The 21,212-nt window shown below is 36.2% G+C and overlaps 1 protein-coding gene across 1 annotated transcript in view; it reads left to right on the top strand.

Moving 5' to 3' along the window:
* The window catches only part of ITFG1 (integrin alpha FG-GAP repeat containing 1), a 224,048-nt gene that overhangs the window by 154,055 nt on the left and 48,781 nt on the right, over positions 1–21,212 (top strand). Inside the window, exons 11-13 of the mRNA XM_047789955.1 lie at positions 303–453; positions 1,984–2,092; positions 19,824–19,867. Of these exons, the coding sequence (XP_047645911.1) occupies positions 303–453; positions 1,984–2,092; positions 19,824–19,867 (304 nt within the window). The remainder of the gene's footprint in view (positions 1–302; positions 454–1,983; positions 2,093–19,823; positions 19,868–21,212) is intronic.

Here is a 21,212-nt window from a genome sequence, read left to right on the forward strand (position 1 = left end):
GGGAGGACGGAGGGATGGACTTGGAAACCACAAAAGAGGAGAGAGAGACCAACAACCAGTTAGCCTCAGAGGATTTTTGCCTAAGGCTTAAAAAGGATAGCCAACAATTTAAGTTCTCTGTGACAAAGAACAATAGTTAATAAGATGTAGGGGTTTTTTTTTCATATGTATATATATATATTTTTTTTAATTTTTGTATATATACCATTTATCATCTCTTTGATTCTAGGAAATACAGCACACTTGATGCTACTCAGCATTGACATGTTATTTTACCTAAATGCCTTTCCTTTGTCTCACAGCAATCAGCAGGCCTTTTTACTGGAGAATGTCCCTTGTAATAATGCAAGCTGTGAGGGAGCACATCGCATGTTTAAGGTCTACTGGGAGCTGATGGACTTAAACCAAATCAGAGATGCCGTGGTCGCTACCTTCTTTGACATTTACGAAGATGTGAGTTTAGAGTTCTCCTGTGCGTTTGGAATCTAATTGCCATTACCTCCTCTCACTTTTACTTCACCCTATTTTGACTAGAAAATGTAGATGAGATAATGAAAGCAAATGAGTTAATTAAAGAAAGCTCCTTTTAATGTTAAATGACAGAAGGAACAAATGTATTGACACCACTGGCTGATCAGTACAGTGAAATATGAAAATGCCTCTATCTCATTTTATGCTTGTTTAGATTAAACCACTAGAGAATCATGCTCATGGCAATCGTGCATGTGCCCAAGCAGAGAACAGCCAACAGGTAACAGACCTGCACAAGATCACAGAAGAATGAGTTCTCATGTGCTCTCTTTTTAACCGTGTGAAAAAAGAGATGGCATCTATTGGCATGGATTCTTGTGTTTGTCTTCAGTTGTCAGGTGACCTGGGAAAGGCACTCAGGGCCCTGGTTTTCTCCTTTCTAATGTCAAAAGCCAGTTCATCACTCAGAAAAATAATGAATTCTGATAAAAATGTGTTAAATTCCAGAGTTAATACATCACAGTGACGTTTATATACAACCCTGACTCTTGATTGGTTTTGTTTTGTTTTAAGAAGCTGATTCTCAATTATATGAATTATTTAGGCCCTTGTTTTCTTCTTTCAGCTACCAAATCTTGTGTTATTTCAGTTATTAGCAGTTCCCAAGCATAAAAATAATTGGTAAAAATATCACAAGAAAGAAAATCAAGAGAATTAACTACAAATCAATTTTTAATTTATGTACATAAATCATAAATGAAATTTTAAATTGTGTTTAAATCTGGGAAATAAATTAGTTATCAAAGAATTAAATAGTTCATATTCGTAACATGAAAGTGATACAAGTCACCAGAAACTCCCTCTGGAAAGACAGAGCATGATTAAGTCAATTTACAGAAAAAAAGTTACAATTAGCCAACATATGAAAAGATATTAAATCATCAACCTCATTAAGAGTCAGCAGAGTGGAAATTTAAATGAGCACATCTTTTTTACCCCCAATAAATTAGCAAAGCTTCCCACTTTTTTAGGAAAAAAAAAAAATAAGAGTCCTCTCATGTGGCACAGTGAGTTAAGGATCCAGCATTGTCACTGCACCTCAGGTCACTTCTATGGCATAGTTTCAGTCCTGGGCCTGGGAATTTCCTTATGCTGCAGGCACAGCCAAAAAAAAACAAAAAACAAAATAAAATAAAATAATGGGAGCCAAGGCAGAGTGGAAACAATTTGACAGTCCATATCATAGGCCTTTAAAACACACTCAAATAAGACCGGAAAGAAACATAACAAAATATTAACAGTTATCTTCAGAGTTTAAAATTGTAGTTGTTTCACATTTTATTTATATTTTACTGTTCAAGGTTTTATATTTGTAATAGTATTTTTATTTTAAACATCAAGTTATATAATTAAGATTTATATTTAGATGATATATGTGTCATGCATTTTCATCATTTTTTTTCAGTCAATCCAGTAGTTTGTTCTGACTGTTTCTGTGTATGTTTTTTCCAGGGAATCTTAGACATTATAGTACTAAGTGAAGGATATACAAAGAATGATTTTGCCATCCATACACTAAAAAATAACTTTGAAGCAGATGCTTATTTTGTTAAAGTCATTGGTAAGTATTTATTTTATGTTTTCTTATTAAGCATTAATTTTGTATTCTCTCTGTTAACACGCATTTTCCAAAGAGTCAGGACATGTTCCCATGTAACCTGTGTACAAATCTCCAATGCAGAAGGTCACCTTCAATAGGACATTACCACCCTGTTCAAATTTTGCCAACTGGCCTGGCAGTGACTTTTTTCCTTCTGGTCCAGGACTCTGTCCAGGAATACCAATGTCACATCTTGTTCAATCTGTAACTGTTCCTCTTCTTGTCCTTATCAGTTTTAAAGAATACATGCCTTACATTCTGTAGACTAACCCTGACTCCTCATTACCCAGCTTTGCAGAAACTCCACTACATGCAGTTTAGTAGAGCTGATCCTTTACCCTTCTCAGTGCATCATATCAGGAAGCACGTGATGTTGACCTGTCCCACCACCACGGTGTTGACCTTGATCATGGTCATGTTGATGATTACCAGGTTTCGCCACTTGAAATTCACTCTTTCCCCCTTTGCATTTGATTAGTATTTTGTGGAGAGGTATTCTGATGTTACTTTAATATACTTCTCCGTATCCTGTTTCTACCTACCAGCCATAGAATCCATTGACAACTCCTACCAGAATCAACCTTCTATATGAAAGCTGTCAAAGAGTGATTCTCTTTTTCCAACACTCCTGCATTTATTGGTTGGCATTTTCCTCTAAGAAAGATCTTTTGCTTATTTCTTATGTATATATCAGTATATATTCATTTATCAGTATAGGTCTATATATTTATATTTTATTCAATAAATAATACATTTCTTTTAAATGCTTCCCAGTGGGAGCAGTAGGAGCTCCTTCAGGGCTGGCTCCCTTTATCTTTTTGACATGTGCTCTGGCAAAACAAGATATTCCAGATTCATCTTTTACCTCCCTTGCCCTAAGTCTAGAATCTGACCTCTTTCTTCAAGGAGCTCTGTCTGGTTCCTTTTAGTGGAGGATGGTATTTATTTATTTATTTATTTATTTTTATTATAGTTAATTTACAATGTTCTGTCAATTTCTGCTATATAGCAAAGTGACCCAGTTATACATATATATACAGGCTTTTTCTCATATTATCCTCCATTGTGTGGTGGATATAGTTCCCTGTGTTATACAGTAGGATCTCATTGCATATCCATTCTAAATGTAATAGTTTGCTTTTACTAACCCCAAACTCCCAGGCCATCCCATTCCCTTCCCCTTCGCCATAGCAACCAAAGATCTGTTCTCTATGTCCTTGAGTCTGTTTCTGTTCCGTTGATAGGCTCATCTGTGCCATATTTTAGATTCCACATATAAGTGGATAGAGGATGGTATTTAAAAACCCAGTGCTAGGTGCTCATTGTTCTGGTTGCTACTAGGCTATTGTTTCTTCCAGGTTCTCTGAATGGACAGAGCTAAAAAATACAGATATTACATCTCACACACAACACAACACACAAATATACACATCTGTTAAGTATTTTTACATATATTATGTAACAATTAATTTATACCATTATGTCCATTTCTCATCCAACACAACATTTCTAGGGTTCATTCTTTTTTTTTTTCTTTTCTAGGGCCACACCCATGGCATATGGAAGTTCCCAGGCTAGGGGTCTAATCGGAACTGTAGCTGCTGGCCTATGCCACAGCCACAGCAACGCAGGATCCAAGCCTCATCTGCAACCTACACCACAGCTCACAGGAAAGCCGGATCCTTAACCCAGTGGACGAGGCAAAGGATCAAACCTGCATCCTCATGGATACAAGTTGGGTTTGTTACCACTCAGCCACAATGGGAACTCCCTCTAGGGTTCTTTCTAATCTTTTCTGTTTGTGAACGTCTTCTCTAGCTCCCATTTTTCTCAGTAAACTGTTCACTGTTACCTGTTCCCAACCATGCCAGCCATCCATCTCCTCCACTTGACATCCATGTTCACCTTAGAGATCCTGTACGTGTTCTGTTAAGTGTGTGCCTAAGTATTTTATTTTCTTTGAAGTGATTATAAATATTACTGTGGTTTTAAGTTTAGTTTCCACTTGTTTGTTTTTAGTGTATAGAAATGCATTTGGGAGTTCCTGTCGTGGCACAGTGGTTAACGAATCCGACTAGGAACCATGAGGTTGCAGGTTCGATCCCTGGCCTTCCTCAATGGGTTAAGGATCTGGCATTGCCGCAAGCTGTGGTGTAGGTCGCAGACGCGGCTCAGATCCCAGCGTTGCTGCGACCCTGGCGTAGGCCGGCGGCTACAGCTCCGATTCGACCCCTAGCCTGGGAACCTCCATATGCCCTGGGAGTGGCCCTAGAAAAGGCAAAAAGACAAAAAAGAAAAAAGAAATGCACTTGATTTTTGTGTGTCGATCATGTGTACTGCAGCTTTGCTCACTGCCTATTAGTTCTAGAGGGCGGTTTTAGATTCCAAGAAATTTTCTACAAAGAAAATCATGTCATCTGCAAAGAAGGACAGTTTTATTTCTTCCTTTCCAATCCATGGCTTTCTTTTTCTGTCTAGAATTTCCATTACTATGTTGAATAAGATTGTTGAGAATGGACACGCTTGCCTTGTTTCTGATTTTAAGGGAAAAGCATTCCATCTTTCACCATTAAAAATGATATTAACTATAGATTTCGGAAGATGCTGTGTGTTGTATTAAGGAAATTTCCCCTATTTCTAGTTTGGTGAGAGTTTTATCATGAAGTAGTGTTGAAAGGTAACTGTTTCTGTTACTGTCATTACAGTTGACATCAAGAGAGCCAAGTCAGTTCATTTGTAAATGAAATGTCACATGTATTTCATATAAATATTTATTACAGTTTGCAAATGGTCATAAATACCTGAACACAGAAAAGCAGCAGAATAACGAATTGAGTGCTGAGAGATTTACTGCAAGAGGTGAAAATGACAGAAAGTTTAATTTTCTTTTCTAACCAGCAAATTCACTCTGATTTTAATGAACTAAGAGTAACTCCCCTTCGTCTTTTCTACCGTAGCCACAGAATCTTGGTATTATAAGTAGAACTGTTTCTGGACTTTTTATCCATATGACTGTCTCCTCTTCTTTGCAGTTTAGAAGAGGGTATTATTGGCTATTTTAAAGCTAAAAAGTTTTTAATATTCTGTGTATTGGGTATGCTGTTAGCTTACTTAGTTTGAAGTATTTTTTCCCCTCAGTGGTTTTCCTTCACCTTTAAACTTCTAGATAAGACAACAAATTCTCAAAACTTTTGCTAATCCTAAATGTATATGTATTAGAATAACCTGACTCAGTTAATTTAATTGAAACAAAGGGCTGTTGGAGTAAGAGTTTGGAATTTAATCCTGTACAGATGAAGAACTAAGTCCAGTGCAGCCATTTTGGCTGCTGTGGACTTTGGTTGCCAAGGGAAGACACAACTGAAACAGATATCTCAAAACATCTATTCTGTGCCCTCAGGTCACTAGAGCCACCCTCCTGAGTGTGACAGCACACACTTAGTCTCCATTTATTTAGCACACTATCTCCTCTTCTCCTCTCTCATCCATTCCAGGTGATTTGAAAATTAGTCTTAATGATATTACTGCAGTTTTTATCCTTATAAGCAGAACATAACTATTTTATATACTAACAGAATATCTACAAACACATTATAGTCCTGCTCAGGTAAAAGTAAGCATCTTTGAAGAATTAAATAATGATGTAACGGGAGTTCCCATTGTGACTCAGCAGGTTAAGGACCTGTGTTGTCTCTGTGAGGATGCGAGTTCAATCCCTGGCCTCACTCAGTGGGTTAAGGATCCGGCATTACCGTAAGCTGTAGCATTGGTCACAGATGCAGCTCGGATCCAGTATTGCCATGGCTGTAGCACAGGCCTCAGCTGCAGCTCCAATTCAACCCCTAGCCCAGAACTTCTATATGCCACAGGCGCAGCCATTTAAAAAAACAGCAACAGCAAAGATACAACAAACTCCTTGAAAATGAAATGACATGTCTGATATTTTTCTCTAATCCAGGAAAGTAGGAAATGGAGTGTAGATGAAGCAAGTTTAGCCACATGTTGTTGACTGTTGAAGTTGTGTGAGATATGAGTGGAGTTCTTAATACTATTCTTTCTAATTTTATGTTTGTAAGTTTTCGTGTAAAATGTTTTAAAAACCTAAGAGTCTCTCAAGAGTCTGTAGCCTGTAACTTTCCACTCTCAGTCAAGGGTCTGATGCCATCATAGTAACAGTATCCTGGGGAAAGTTTTCTTCACATATCTTCAAGCTCAGACCCAGAGATAGCCAATTGTGTGCAGGAGGTTTTAGTTTTAGAAAACAAAATAACTTTACATTTAAGGATATTAACATGGATATAAATAAAATACTTGACAGAAAGTTCATGGGAAATGAGATGGCAATTTGGTGCAATCATTAGTAAAACAAAAAAATATAAACTTCTAGTTGTCCTAAGATGCTCTTCCACTCTTTCCTTTAATTATTAGTTGTTTTTCTTAAGTCAGACTGTTACTGGTAAATAATTAACCTTTCAAAGCTATCTACAATGTCCAGAGTTAACTGCAAAATAATTGTTCCTCTGATGTTCAAACCAGCCTATGTTAAATGTCACTATTTCTCAGTTAAGGAAATTTGGGTACTGAAGCTTTTATGTGTGGCTGGGGAAGGTTAAAAGGATCCTTTTGCCTATTCATCCACTGATTTTCGTACAATACCACAGATCCACAGAATGCTCTTCAGACAGTACTTTGTGCATAGCAGAAATGAGGGGGTTCCCTAGCTCCCCTGAATCAGAACTAGCTCCTAGCTCTCACTTTGTTTTCTTTTATTCCTGTCAGCTACCTTAAGAGGTTCTGCATTCTGACGCTGCCAGTACTTAACTCAAATTTCTAACCAAGGTGACAAGTATTTCCTTGGATTTTTTAAAATTGTAACCATATATGCACCTTTCACCTCCCAAATAAGATGAGACCTTTGGAAAGGTTTTATTCCCTTGCCTTCTTCCCAGTTTTGCTGAAATAATATGGAAGTTCACAGCTGGATAATTAATTTGGCTTTGCATTTTGTGCCTTCTATTTTTCAAGTCTTTTAACAGACAACCAACCATGTTATCAGTGATTAAACATAAGTTTTACTAGCTTTATTGCTGCCACATATTTACCTTTCTTCCTTCTAATTCCTGTTTCTTTCGATGGAATGCTTCTAAAGTTATTTTCTGAAAGTTGCATATGTTATATTTTCTGAGTACTGGTATGTGTTAAAATGGTTTTAAAATATATTTCATTAAGCATATGATTTTTTAATTTGAAAAAATTATGAATGTAAGGTAGGTAATCAAAAATAGACAAAAATAAGTTTTCCATGTAATGTCTAAAATAATATCTAAATGACAAGATGGTCTTTATTTCACATGTGATATTTAATTATGATATTTGCTTTGTATTCATGTGTCTTAAAGAAACAAAAACTAAAGACATTTTCAGAGAATGAATATGAGTAGTCACCCATAATCCTGGCAAGGATTTTTCATTTTAAATGCTCCTAAAACCATTATACAGTATCACCTTTATAGCTTCGACTTTTGTTCTACTCATCCTTCTCCCAACCTGCACATTAGTTTGGTATTACAGTATTTATGCATAGTTATTGCAATTTTTTGTTTTGGCATTTGTGAAAAGTAGTTAACATAAACTGAATCACAAAGCTAGAAGCCAAGGTTTTATACTTTAAACATCTTTAAGAATACATGATTTAGCATGAAATCATTTCAAAGAAAATGTCATTTCAAAGAAAGCTAGTAAACTGCACATCCCATTAGTCATGTTTTAAACTAAGTCAATCTAATAACCAATAATTCGCATAGCTCATTAAGTATTTTAATTGCAATTTTTCATTTAACCCTGTGAATGGGCTGTCATTTTTTATTTCATTAATCTCTTTTAAACAGCTTTAGTTTTTGAAGTCTAGAAGTATTAGAAATTACTTTTTAGAACATTTTATTTAAAAGGGCATTATAAAATGCTATAATAAATCTATTTAGACTTTTATAATATGATTACAAATACTAATAATAAAAGTTTACAAAATGGTTAAAAATTCTTAAAATTCTAAAAATTAAGACTGGGGATCAGCCAAGTTCAACTAGTTAGTAGAAAAACATTTACTGACCCTTGAAATGAGAAACAGAGAGATACTTAAAGACCAAACAAAAACAGTTCTTACCCTCAAAAATTCATAGCAGCAAAAAAAAAAAAAAAAAAAACCACAATAGTAAGAAGGCTGAAAATGTATACAAGTATCTATCCTGTTAAATTTCCCCTTTCTTTTTTCTTTTTTTTTTTTTTCTTTTTACGGCTACATGTGCTGCATATGGAAGTTCCTGGGCTAGGGGTAGAATCAAAGCTATAGTTGCCAGCCTACACCACTGCCACAGCAACATCTACACCACAGCAGAGCCACATCTGCCACCTACACCACAGCTTGCGGCAATGCCAGATCCTTAACCCACTGAGTGAGGCCAGGGATTCAACTTGCATTCTCGTGGATACTAGTTGGATTCTTAACCCTCTGAGCCACAGCAGGAACTCCAAATCTCCCTTTTCCATAATGGGCTTTTTATGTGTTTTAGCACACCTTCTCAATTGTTCTCATAGTCGCTTAAGAAAAATGTTTTATTTCACTTGTAGCCATCTGCTTTTATACAAAAATGTAACTATCCCCCTTCTAAGAAGTGAGCTTTTGCTGTAATAATAAATTCTGCCTTGGAGCATTTAGTAGTGAGGGTTGTTTTTGTTTTTTCTTAACTAAAGCACAAAGGATAGAATTTTTATTTTGATGTCACTGAGGAAATTACATTGTTGCTCTGATTTAATAGACTACTGGTACTTTTTATTTGTTCGTAAGCCTGACATTATGGAGTCTTAAAATTGTGATTTCAGAGTGACATTTGTAAAATCACATTTCTTTTTTATTTTGCAAGAGAATTTTAAAAGCATTATTCCTTTTTTATTTGTAAATTTTTGATTTGGTTTTTTGTTTTGTTTTCTTATTACAAAAATAAGGCAACCAACATTTGGGAAGTCTGGAAAAGTATTTTTTTAAAGCTGTGCTGTTTGCCACTTGCTAGACACAGCTTTTATGAACACAGCATTCTCTACTTACTTCTGCTGGTTCCTAACAAAAGAAGCTGCGGCACTGAAAGCTGATACTTTTTAAGTCCCAGAATCTAGAATTGTAGAATCTATAATTTACTTTTAAATACAACAAGGGTAGCTAATATTTATTTATCATGTGCCAGGTCCTCTGCCAAGTGTTGGCATGGATTGTCTCATACAGTAGTACCCACATATGATAATTTTTAAGTGAAAGTACGTGATAAGTATAACTTTTAAAAAGAGTATAATCTTGCATAGTATGCAAGGAGAAAGAGAAAGCAGAAAAATTAGCTTACAAAATAATATGTTATACTCCTGGCTCTGCTCTTCATTTCTGACTTTAATGAGCATGTATCATTCATGATTCAGCCTCATTCATATAGAATGTACCTATTCAAGGCTCTCATTCTAGAAGATAATATTCTCATGTGTGAGCAAACTTACAAAAAGAGCCCTTTACAACCAGATCACTTCCCTCAGTGCCAGGTCAAAGTTTTAAGCACCTGAAACTACCTAATAGCAAGATAGATCCCAGTTTGGAATCATAAGATTTGGAAGTGTTGGTAAACCTTATAAATTGTTTTATCTAACAACATTATTTTAAATTATTTGTTTAACCACATTATTTCCAACTGTATAACCAGAGAAAGGTGAAGTGATTTTCCCAGGCTTATACTTTGCATTGGCTCACACAAGAGATGGCGCTACTTAATGGAATAGCCTATACTATATGAATAAGATGCCTGAAAAAGCTGAAAGAAGAAGGGTTTTTATCCAGTCTTGGTATCAGGTAGTCACTTTGGGATTTATTTTGGTGAGCACTAAAGACTTTAATATGATTAATGTCATATAAACAGAAACTGACAATGGCAACAAAAATCCTGTTAATAACAGAAGATGAACTACTAACATATATAAAAATGTATGCTATATTGTGTTTCTTTGTAGCATTTAATACAATCCTTCCTTTCTTTTTGAAAAAGTCACATCTAATTTTAATATGTTTAAATTGTACTATGAACCTTTACTGAAATATGAGGAGAGACATGAGAATAAAAGTTTTCCTTATATAACCTATACATTTGAAAAAACAATGCTTTTCTGACTTTTTTAATTTTGTTAATTCGAGGGGAAGAAGACAGTAAGAGGTATATATGTGAGTGGGTGTGTCCCTTTTTTTCTCACAGTAAAAGTAAAGGGTCAGTCACCGAGGACGCCAAAGCTAAAAGTAAAATTTCTCTCTTCTATAGTATCCCCTTAACAAAAGCAGTGTAATTCCTGGGAGTAGCTAAAGACATTTTTTTCTGCCTTATCTCAAACATACGTAGCTGATACAGCCCAGAAACCATGGAGTGTGAGTCTGCCTTTCCTGCTCAAGTAGCCATGTGGACGTCACTGGGGAAAAAGATCAGGTTGTCCTGTGGGTGAAACAATAATTTCAGAAAGAACATGTGAACCTTTATTTGGGAGTTCTGAATTCCTAATTCAACAATATTATCAATCAGAATATTAATTAAGCTCAAGGATTATTATTATTCCTTCTCAAATTTGTAGCTGCAAAATCCAAGGAAATGTATATTCTATTTGTATTATGTAGACAACTCTTTTTATAAGACATATATGTGTACAGACACACCACAGAAATACTGCAGGTTTGGTTCCAGGCCACTACATTAAGTGAGTAGCACAATAATGTGAGTCCCACAGATTTTTTTGGTTTCCCAGTGCATATTGTGTTTACATTATGCTTTAGTCTATTGAGTGTGCGATACCATTATGTCTTTTAATAATGTAATTACAATTAAAGATACTATATTGCTAAAAAAAAAAAAAGTTAACCATCATCTGAGCCTTCAGCAAGTCATAGTAGTAACATCAAAGATCACTGTCACAGGTCACATAACAAATAGAATAATAATGAAAAAGCTTAAATTACTTTGAGAAGTACCAAAATGTGACACAGAGACACAGGTGAGCAAATGCTGGTAGAGAAATGAGGCTTTCTTGACACATGGTTGCCACAAACCTTCAATTTGTAAAAATAATACAGTATCTCAGAAGTGTAATAACGTAAAGCACAATAAAATGAAATATACCTTTATATATGATATGTATATATGTGTGATCTTAAAAATTTGACCCTATTATATGCTATAATGTGAAACTTAAATGTTTAACAGAGAAAGTCTTATAAAAAACAAAAATAGATACACAAACCCAATTTTTACCTTGCTATATACAAAATGAGACTATTATGTAATTTTGAGTAAATACTCTTGACTCTGCTGAACAAGACACAGACATTTTATCTTGTACAGAAAATAAAATAATCCAATGGTTCATTGATTTCCCATCTTCTCTAAAAGTAGGATAATGTGTTTTTTAAATGAGTTATTGTCTAGTGGCTGCATGGTCTTTCAAAAAGTGCCATTCCCTTTTCGACCTAGAGTAATGTACTGGCCAAGGCTTCAGTTTCCTCTTCTGGAAGAAAAAAAAAAAAAAGGTGGGGATGTGTAGGGATGGATTAGACTTAGTTTACAGCTTTGCTCTGAGGATTAAGGAAGAGCACATATAAAAGCAAATTCATGTTCAGAGTTTGGCGCTTACCAGAACTTCCATGAATGTTTGCTAAAAAGATGATAACCCTTCTGGAAGATAATTTCACTATACATGCCAAACCTTTACGATTAAATCCAGAAATAATTATATCCCTATGAATTTATCCTTAGGAAATTATCAGAGATGTGCCAGAGATTTGTGTAAATGCACTGTGTTTTGGAAATAGATCTGTTTCTTACTACTTACAGTCACCATATCCAGTATATTCTCTCATATAGCACATTATTGTCTTGGCTTTGGACTGCTACTCAGTTTTTCTCAGTGAAGATCTATCTACCCATTTATGTAGCGGGCATTTATTGCTATCAGCAGGCATCCGTCTACTTGAAAGAGGAAGATGTATGCATGTAAGAAAGCTAAAGGACAGTGAAAAGAATTTTATACTAGAATGCTGAATGGAATTATATGTGCTATAAGATTACTAAGGTCAAAGAAGGTGTCTATGAAGATGATAGGTGAAAACCTAGATCCTGAAAGATGGTTAAGATTTGGAAAGACCAAAATGAACAATGGCATGTATAACATTCCAGAAGGGGGAGGCCATGACCACAGTAATAATGAGCAGATAGTAAGAAATAGAAACTAGCTAGGTACTATGTTGAAGACTAATAAGAGAATATTGATAGTATCCCTTGATAAATGGGCATCTGTGGCAAAGAGATGGTTTTTTCAGTGACCTGATAATGGCACATACTTACTGTCAGGATTCTCCAGAGAAACAGAACCAATAGACTATAGAAAGAGAGACAAAAAGAGAGAGAGAAGGAGGGAGGGTGATTGTCTATGAGGAATTGGTTTATGCAGTTGTGGAAGCTTCCAAGTCCAAAGTCTATAGAGCCAGTGTCCCAGTTTGGGTCAAAAGGCTGGTAGGCAATCAACTTACTTAAATTTTTAAAAATAAATTAAAAATTCAAGTATACATTTATATAATATATATAATAAATATAATATATATTTATTAATATATGTGTGTGTTCATGCCAGCAGGCAACTAGAACCAGGCAGCTCTAACATCCCGGTTTGTCAGGCAAGAAAAACCAGTGTTCTAGTTTGCAGGCCATCAGGCAGGAGCATTCTTACTCAGGAGGTCAACCTTTTGTTCTCATCAGACCTTTATTAGCTGGTTGGATGAGGCCCAAGCGCGTTATGAAGAGCAATCTGTTTTATCCAATTCAATGTTAATCTCATCCAGAAACTCCCTCATGGAAACAACCTAGAATAATGTTTGACCAAATATCTGGGCACCTCATGGCCCAGTCAAGTTGACACCTAAAATTAACCATCACACTTACTCTTTAAAGTCTGCATCAAAGAGAGTCTGTGATCAAATGTGTAGATTAAGAAGTGGAATTTTGGGAGTGGCGCAGTGGTTAACAAATCCGACTAGGAACCATGAGGTTGCGGGTTCGGTCCCTGCGCTTGCTCAGTGGGTTAAGGATGTGGCATTGCCATGAGCTGTGGTGTAGGTTGCAGAGGCGGCTCAGATCCCGCGTTGCTGTGGCTCTGGCGTAGGCCGGTGGCTACAGCTCCGATTAGACCCCTAGCCTGGGAACCTCCATATGCCGTGGGAGTGGCCCAAGAAATGACAAAAAGACAAAAAAAAAAAGAAGTGGAATTTTGCAGCAGTGTTTGGTAGAAAAAATAGATACTCTGACCCTGAGAGGTCAGACCCAGAGTAAGTATCTAGGTGCGAGGCGGTAAGTCGGTAGAAAGAAAATTGGAGAGGAAGTAAGGTAGAAGCATATAGCTTGGTGAGATTTTACGTAGATTTATTCTCTTGTAGCCAGACTCTGATCAAGATAAAACACTTCTAGTGCCCCAGAAGGGTCCCTCACATTCCTCGCCAAGCCAGTACTCCATGCAGAAGTATAGCCACTGTCTGCTCTCTATCACCATAGATTAGATTTTCCTTTTCTGTCATATAAGTGCAGTCATACAGTACACACTCTTTGTGTCTGGCTTCTTTTGTTCAGTTTATGTCTGTGGAATTCATGCAGCATTTGGAAATAGAATTGTACTGTACATATCTGCCTGCATCTTATTTTTTTACCTTAACAAGAGAGCATCGACATCCTTTTAAGTCAGCAGTTGCGGGTCTCTCTCATTCTTGAGTAGCTCTGTGTCATTCCATAGTACTGTAGATGTTCTGTAATTTCTTTAACATTTTCTCTCTCAGTGGATACATAGGTAGTTTGCAATATTTCTTAGACGTGAAATTGATGAGTTGAGGGGCTGCTCACTGAATTACCTTACCCAAAAGTTATAGACTCTTATGTTCCCACCAATATAACACTGTCCAATTTACCACATATTCATCTGAGAGCCCTAAATTTTTGTTTTACTAATAAATTTGTTTTTAAAATAAGTAATGCATGCAGATGGTGAAAAAATACACAAGAATGTAATGGTGAAAAGTAAATTCCACTTTCACCCGTTTCTCAGTGGTCCAATCCTCTCCCCAGAAGTAACCTCTTTTTTTGTGTCTGTCCAAGACAGTTTATACATACACAAGCACATGTTTCTATGCTTTTACTTAAATGGTAGTTCTAGACTTCACTTTCTCTGCTTAATATATCTTAGAGATTATGCTATAACAACATAATCTAGAGCTACTTCATTATTGTAATTGTTGAATAGTACCAAGTAGTATGAATACAGCATAATTTACTGTTTCCTTATTGATAGCTGTTAGGTTATTTTCAATCTTGTGTTGTTAGTACAAATAATGCCATAGTGAATGTCCTGTTGGATAAATTCCTAAAAATAGAATTGCTAAAAAATAATAGCAAATGTGCATTTTTAAGATAAGCACTATTGAAATATAGCTTACATACATCAGTGTCTTGACATGTATGTATATGCATACATATAAATACATGCAGATCAAGAAAAACATGATACCAGCAACCAGAAACTTCCTTGTGCCCCCCTTTTTCACTCCTAACCCAGTTACCTACAGGTAACTCATTTAATTTCCAGCACCTTAGATTAATTTTACCAGGTTTTAAACTTTGTTTTTTTATTTTCATAGCTGTCCCTTCATAGGAATCATGAGTTTACACTTCCACTTACAGTATAGGAGAATGCGCATTTCCTCACACCTTCACCAACCCAATGGATTATTAAACTTTCTGAGTTTTGCCAGTTACAAAGTAAAAAGTATTGTCGCTTATTTTCCGTTTTTCTTATACTGAGTAAAAACTTTCAGCATCTTTCCATATGTTCAAAAGCCATTTTTATTTTTCATTTCTATGAAAGGTCCTTGTCCTTTTTCATTTTCTTATTGATTTGTAAATGCACCATAGTATATATTAGGAAATTAATGCTTTGTGATATGTTATAAATATTCTTCATAGTTTGTCATTTATCTTTGATTTTATTGTTTTTCCTACAGACATTTTTTTATTGGTTTTTTAGGTTTTGCCTTTTTTTTTGTCTTTTTGTTGTTGTTGTTGTTGCTATTTCTTGGGCCGTGGGGTGCATCTCAGTGGGAATATCGGTTCTTTTTTGGTTGTTGTCTTTTTTTTTCCATTTCTTGGGCTGCTCCCATGGCATATGGAGGTTCCCAGGCTAGGGGTCTAATCGGAGCTGCAGCCACCGGCCTACGCCAGAGCCACAGCAACGCGGGATCCAAGCCGCGTCTGCAACCTACACCACAGCTCACAGCAACGCCGGATCGTTAACCCACTGAGCAAGGGCAGGGACCGAACCCGCAACCTCATGGTTCCTAGTCGGATTCGTTAACCACTGCGCCACGATGGGAACTCCAGTTTTTGCCTTTCTGCTAGGTATAGAGTTGATTTTTTTTTTTTCTAACTAGTGAGATTGTTTTTCTTCATGGTGTTTTGATTATTTGTACTTTCTCTTCTGGATATTATTGCTTCTTAATACCCATTGTTTTTATTGAATTTTTATCTAACTCATATCTAGAAGCTCTTTGTATATTAGTAGTATATCTCTTTGTAATGTACTTTTTAAAGTTCACAGCCCATTGTCATTAGTTTTTTTTTAATTTATGGTATTTTTTAATTTTATAACAGCTTTATTGAGATAGGATTTACATGCCATACCATGCGCCCATTTGAAGTATATGATTCAATGGCTTTTAGCATGTTTATGGAATTGTGCCACCATCAGCACAGTCAACTGTAGAATATTTTCATCACCACAAAAGAAACCCTGTACCCTTTTGCTGCCACCCTCAATCCCCCATCTCCAGCCCTAGGCAACCACTAATTTCTGTATCCATAAATTTGTCTATCCTGAATATTTTATATAAATGGGATCATATACGGAAATTGTCACAACATTGTAAATCAACAAGACTTTAATTTTTTTAAAGTATGAAAAAATAAATAAATGGAATCATAATATATGGTCTTTTGTGACTGACTTATTTCACTTAACGTAATGTTTTCAAGATCCATCTATGTTGTAGCATTCATTGTCAGATATCTCTATGTGAATATACTGCATTTTGTTTATTTATTAGTTGATGGACATTGGCTGGTTTCCACCTTTTGGTTAGAATATGAATAATATGAATATAAATAATACTGTTGTGAACATTCATGTATAAGTTTTTGTGTGGACATAAAATTCCTCTTAATATATACCTAAGAATGGAATTGCTGGGTTAAATGGGAATTATTTATCTTTTTAAGGAATTGAGAGGCTGTTTAAAAAGCACCATTTTTCCAACCAGAAATGTCTGAGGGGTCCAGTTTCTCTACATCTTCATCCACATTTATCTGACTTTGATTATACTAATCCTAATGGGTGTGAGATGGTATCTCTTTGCAGATTTCTTTTGTTTTTTTTTTTTACCATCTTAACCACTTTTGTGTTTGTGATTTAAAAAAATGTAATGTAAAATTACTACCTTAAACTTTTTTTTTGTTTTTTTGCTTTTTTTTTAGGGCCACACGTGTGGCATATGAAAGTTCCCAGGTTAGGGTCAAATCAGAGATGCAGCTGCCAGCTACACACAGGCACAGCAACACAGTATCTGAGCCTCATCTGCGACCTACACCATAGCTCACAGCAATGCTAGATACTTAACCCACTGAGTGAGGCCAGGGCTTGAACCCGCATCCTTATGGATACTGGACAGATTTGTTACTACTAAGCCACAGTGGGAACTTCTGTCTTAACCATTTTTAAGTGTACTGTTCAGTAGTGTTAAACGCATTCACATTGTTGTGAAACAGATCTCCAGAACTGTTTAATCTTGCAAATCTGAAACTCTGGACCCATTTACAGCTGCCCATTTTCCCTTCCCCTAAGCCCCTGATAACCACTATTCTACTTTGTTTATCTGAATGTGAAACTTTATTTTTTAATTTTTTTTAAATTTTTTGTCTTTTTAGGGCCACACCCACAGCTTATGGAAGTTCCCAGTCTAGGGATCAAAATGGAGCTGCAGCTGCCAACCTATGCCACAGCTCATGGCAATGCCATGAGTTTAACCCACTGAGGGAGGACAGGGATCGAACCCACATCCACATGGATACTAGTTGGGCTCGTTACTGCTGAGCCACAATGGGAATTCCGAATGTGACAACTTTAGATACCTCATATAAGTAGAATCAGATTAGTATTTGTCTTTTTATGACTGTCTTACTTAGCATGATGTCCTCAAGTTCATCATGTTGTAACATGTGACAGGATTTCTTCCCTGCTTAAAGCTGGGTGAGAGTCCATTGTGAGTACACACCACATTTCATCTATCCCTTCATCTGCTGGTGGACATTCATTTGGGTTGCTTCCACATTTCTTGGATATTATGAATAGTGTGCATTTCGTTGTGGTTTTGGTTTGCATTTCCCTGATTGCAAATGATGTTGAGCATCTTTTCATGAGCTTTTTGTGCCACTGTATTGTCTTTGGAGAAATGCCTATTTAGATCTTTTGCCCATATTTTAATTGGGTTTTCTTTTTATTATTGAAGTATAAGAGTTCTTTATATTAGTTGTGTCTTTGCCAAATGTAAATTGTATGTTATGAATCAAAGTCTAACTTTATTTTCTTCCAATTAGCCAATTATCCAGCGCCATTTATTGAATAGTCCATCTCGTCCCTCCTTCAGCTTATTGAGGAAAAAATGTTGGGCTAGGCCCTGAGAAAACAAAGATAAAATTATGCTGAGCTTACATACTGGTATAAAGATAGACTTGTGAGTAATAATGTACTATTCAGCAAGATAGTGTTTTAATGGAAGTTTAGGAAAAGCATTTGGGGATAAGTGAAGAAGTACCAATGTCTGCCTGGAGTTTGAGGGAAGAAGAACAAAGGAGAGGGAGAAGTAAGGTCATGGAGTTTTGAGAATAATGTGATAACTAGGCACTGTGCTGACTTAAGAGAAACTTACACGTCGAAAACTGTTTTGTGAATATCAAATGTTTATTTCACTGTTTCCTCAAGTCATATTTAATGTAAAGATACCATAGTAAACCAACAGGTTCTTCTTTTATGATGAAAGGTCATGTTCATTTCTTGATGCCTTTGTACTTTATATACCCTGCCTAAGTGTAATATTTCTGTTGGAATGGTCGTCATTTCACATTTGCAGAATGTAAGTAAGGAACCATTTTCTTGTGCGTATTTCTGAACTAACCAAAAATCATGATTATTATTGATATGATTCATCCTTATTGGAGTTCCCGTCTTGGCGCAGTGGTTAACGAATCCAACTAGGAACCATGAGGTTGCGGGTTCCATCCCTGCCCTTGCTCAGTGGGTTAACAATCCGGCATTGCCGTGAGCTGCGGTGTAGGTTGCAGACGCGGCTCGGATCCTGCATTGCTCTGGCTCTGGCATAGGCCGGTGGCTACAGCTCCGATTAGACCCCTAGCCTGGGAACCTCCACATGCCACGGGAGCGGCCCAAGAAATGACAAAAAGACAAAAAATAATAATAATTCATCCTTACTGAGCAGTATTATCAGCTATCTTCCTTTAATTTAAAAAAGTAAATGAGTTCCCGTCGTGGTGCAGCAGAAACAAATCCAACTAGGAACCGTGAGGTTACAGGTTCAATTCCTGGCCTCGTTCAGGGGGTTAAGGATCCAGCGTTGCCCTGAGCTGTGGTGTAGGTCACAGATGCAGCTCAGATTTGGCATTGCTGTGGCTGTAGTGTAGGCCAGGGGCTACAGCTACGATTAGACTCCTAGCCTAGGAACCTCCACACGCCATGGGTGCAGCCCTAAAAAGACAAAAAAAAAAAAAAAAAGACAAAAATAAATAAATAATATAAAAATATATAATACTTAATAGCACATAATGTCTGCCTTCTTACAAACGAATTACTTTACATGAAGTGGCAGTAGGATAATTATATTTCAAAACTTGTGTTATAGAAAGAATGTCCAGATATTCTAACCTTTTCTTTTTTGGTGACTTTACAATAAATGTGTCATTAAATTATTTTTGCATATTTTTTGTGTACCCATCAATTTTTGTATAGTTATATTTTCCATAAAAGTTATCAAGGTTGCCCAAACTTTTTGACACAGAACATTTGACTGGATAAATGGAAGTAGTCTAGTTTGAGATATGAAGTGTTAAATTATGTTGTGTTTGCGGGGTTTTTTAGTGTAACTTTTAATTGGTTTGCATTTGGCACTTCTCTGTCAGATTCTAAGTCATCCTTGGAATGTAGCTAGCCAATTGGAAAATAGAACCAACAGTAGGTATGTTATTATATAACCATGACTAATTATGTCACATGTACATTTCACAAAATGGCAGCACCTTGACTGCTTAATAAAGGCTTTTGAAATGTTGGCATAAAGTAAATAACAAATTTAATTTACTCAAATCTAAAGAAATTGAACTGGTTTCTGCTTGTGATCATCAAGCAACAGGTCATGGTAATAGGTTTTAGGGGGAAAATTAGAACTCTTTGTAAGTAGTAGCTTAAATATAAACTTACATTATAACTGTAATAATAGGTGTTTTTTTTTTTAATTTTTCCACAGTTCTTAGTGGTCTCTGTTCTAATGATTGTCCTCGTAAGATAACAGTAAGTAACTCTAACTCTCAGTTGTAAATACTTCTGTGAAAATTCTCTGCATGATATATACACATAAAATAGTTGTTATAGGTTATTTCAAATTGTTGTTACTTTTAGAAATGATTGAAGTACCCTTCAGTGCTCAAGTAAAGTTAAGTGGGATTAAAGTACTTCTCCTAAAAAATTTCTCACTTCAATGTTCACTTCCTTTATGAAGTCTTTTCTGATACCCTTGGAAAAATGACCACAGCTCCCATTATTTCTAGACATACTTCTGTCATTTTGGTATATATAATACTTGATCACAGATTATCTGTTTATATTTAATGCCTCTCCACAAACTAATCCCTTGAGGTCAAGGACCATGCCATTTTTGTATACCTAGTTCATAGAATAGGGTCAAGCATATAGTAGATGGTGTAATAAATTTTGAGGGGGTATAATCTTGATATTGATTTGCTTTCTAATGGAATGTTTCCAGGAAATAGCAAAATGTGAAAATAATTAGGTTTAGTTGTTGAAATTGGCAGTTCATGTAAATTGTAATAAGATTACATTTAAAAGCATGTGCATGTATGTGCATGTGTGTGTGTTGATATATTCCTGTTTGGTCCTCATAGTTTTCCTCAGAGACCTTTGTTTCATAAGGAATTATACCCCCTTTAAAGATGAGGAAAATTGGAGTTCCCACTGTGATGTGGTGAGTTAAGGACCCAGCATTGCCACGGCTGCAGCAGTTTGATGCGACTGCAGCTTGAATTCGATCCCTGGCCTGGGAACTTCCATATGCTGCAGCTGCAGCCAAAAGATAAAAAATAAATAAGTAAACAAAGACAAGGAAACCTGAGGCTCAGAGAAATAGATTGTCCAAAGTCATAGAGCCATTAAGTAGTGGAACTAGAACACAGAACTAGGTGTTTTGATTAAGTCTCATATTTTTTACTACCCCTTTAAAGCACTACTTCCTTACCAACATTTTTTGCGTGTGGTTGGAAAACTTCCCATATTTAAGACATGTGGAGCAGACCCCGACCCAGAGATTTGCATGCAAAGATTTAATCTAGACTCTTCTTGAGAGCAACACCTCTGGATTTCTGAGAAAAGCAAGACCGGCAGACGGTGGTCTGTGAGGTGTGACGCTAGCATGGTATTTCAAAGATGGCACAAATTGAAGCAAAGGGCCGTGCCTTTGTACTCCTGCATCAACCAGACATTGCATACAGGTAGTTCCCAGGAGGGGTTATAATCTGTAACAGCCAGCTCCCTTGGGCTGAGAAGAATTTCTAGGTAAGAACCCAGCTGTGAGCTATCGGCAGCCAACACCTGGAGCAGTTCAGGCAGTACTGCCTCAGTC

Source organism: Phacochoerus africanus, chromosome 8, assembly GCF_016906955.1.
Source record: "Phacochoerus africanus isolate WHEZ1 chromosome 8, ROS_Pafr_v1, whole genome shotgun sequence".
NCBI classification, from domain to species: domain Eukaryota; kingdom Metazoa; phylum Chordata; class Mammalia; order Artiodactyla; family Suidae; genus Phacochoerus; species Phacochoerus africanus.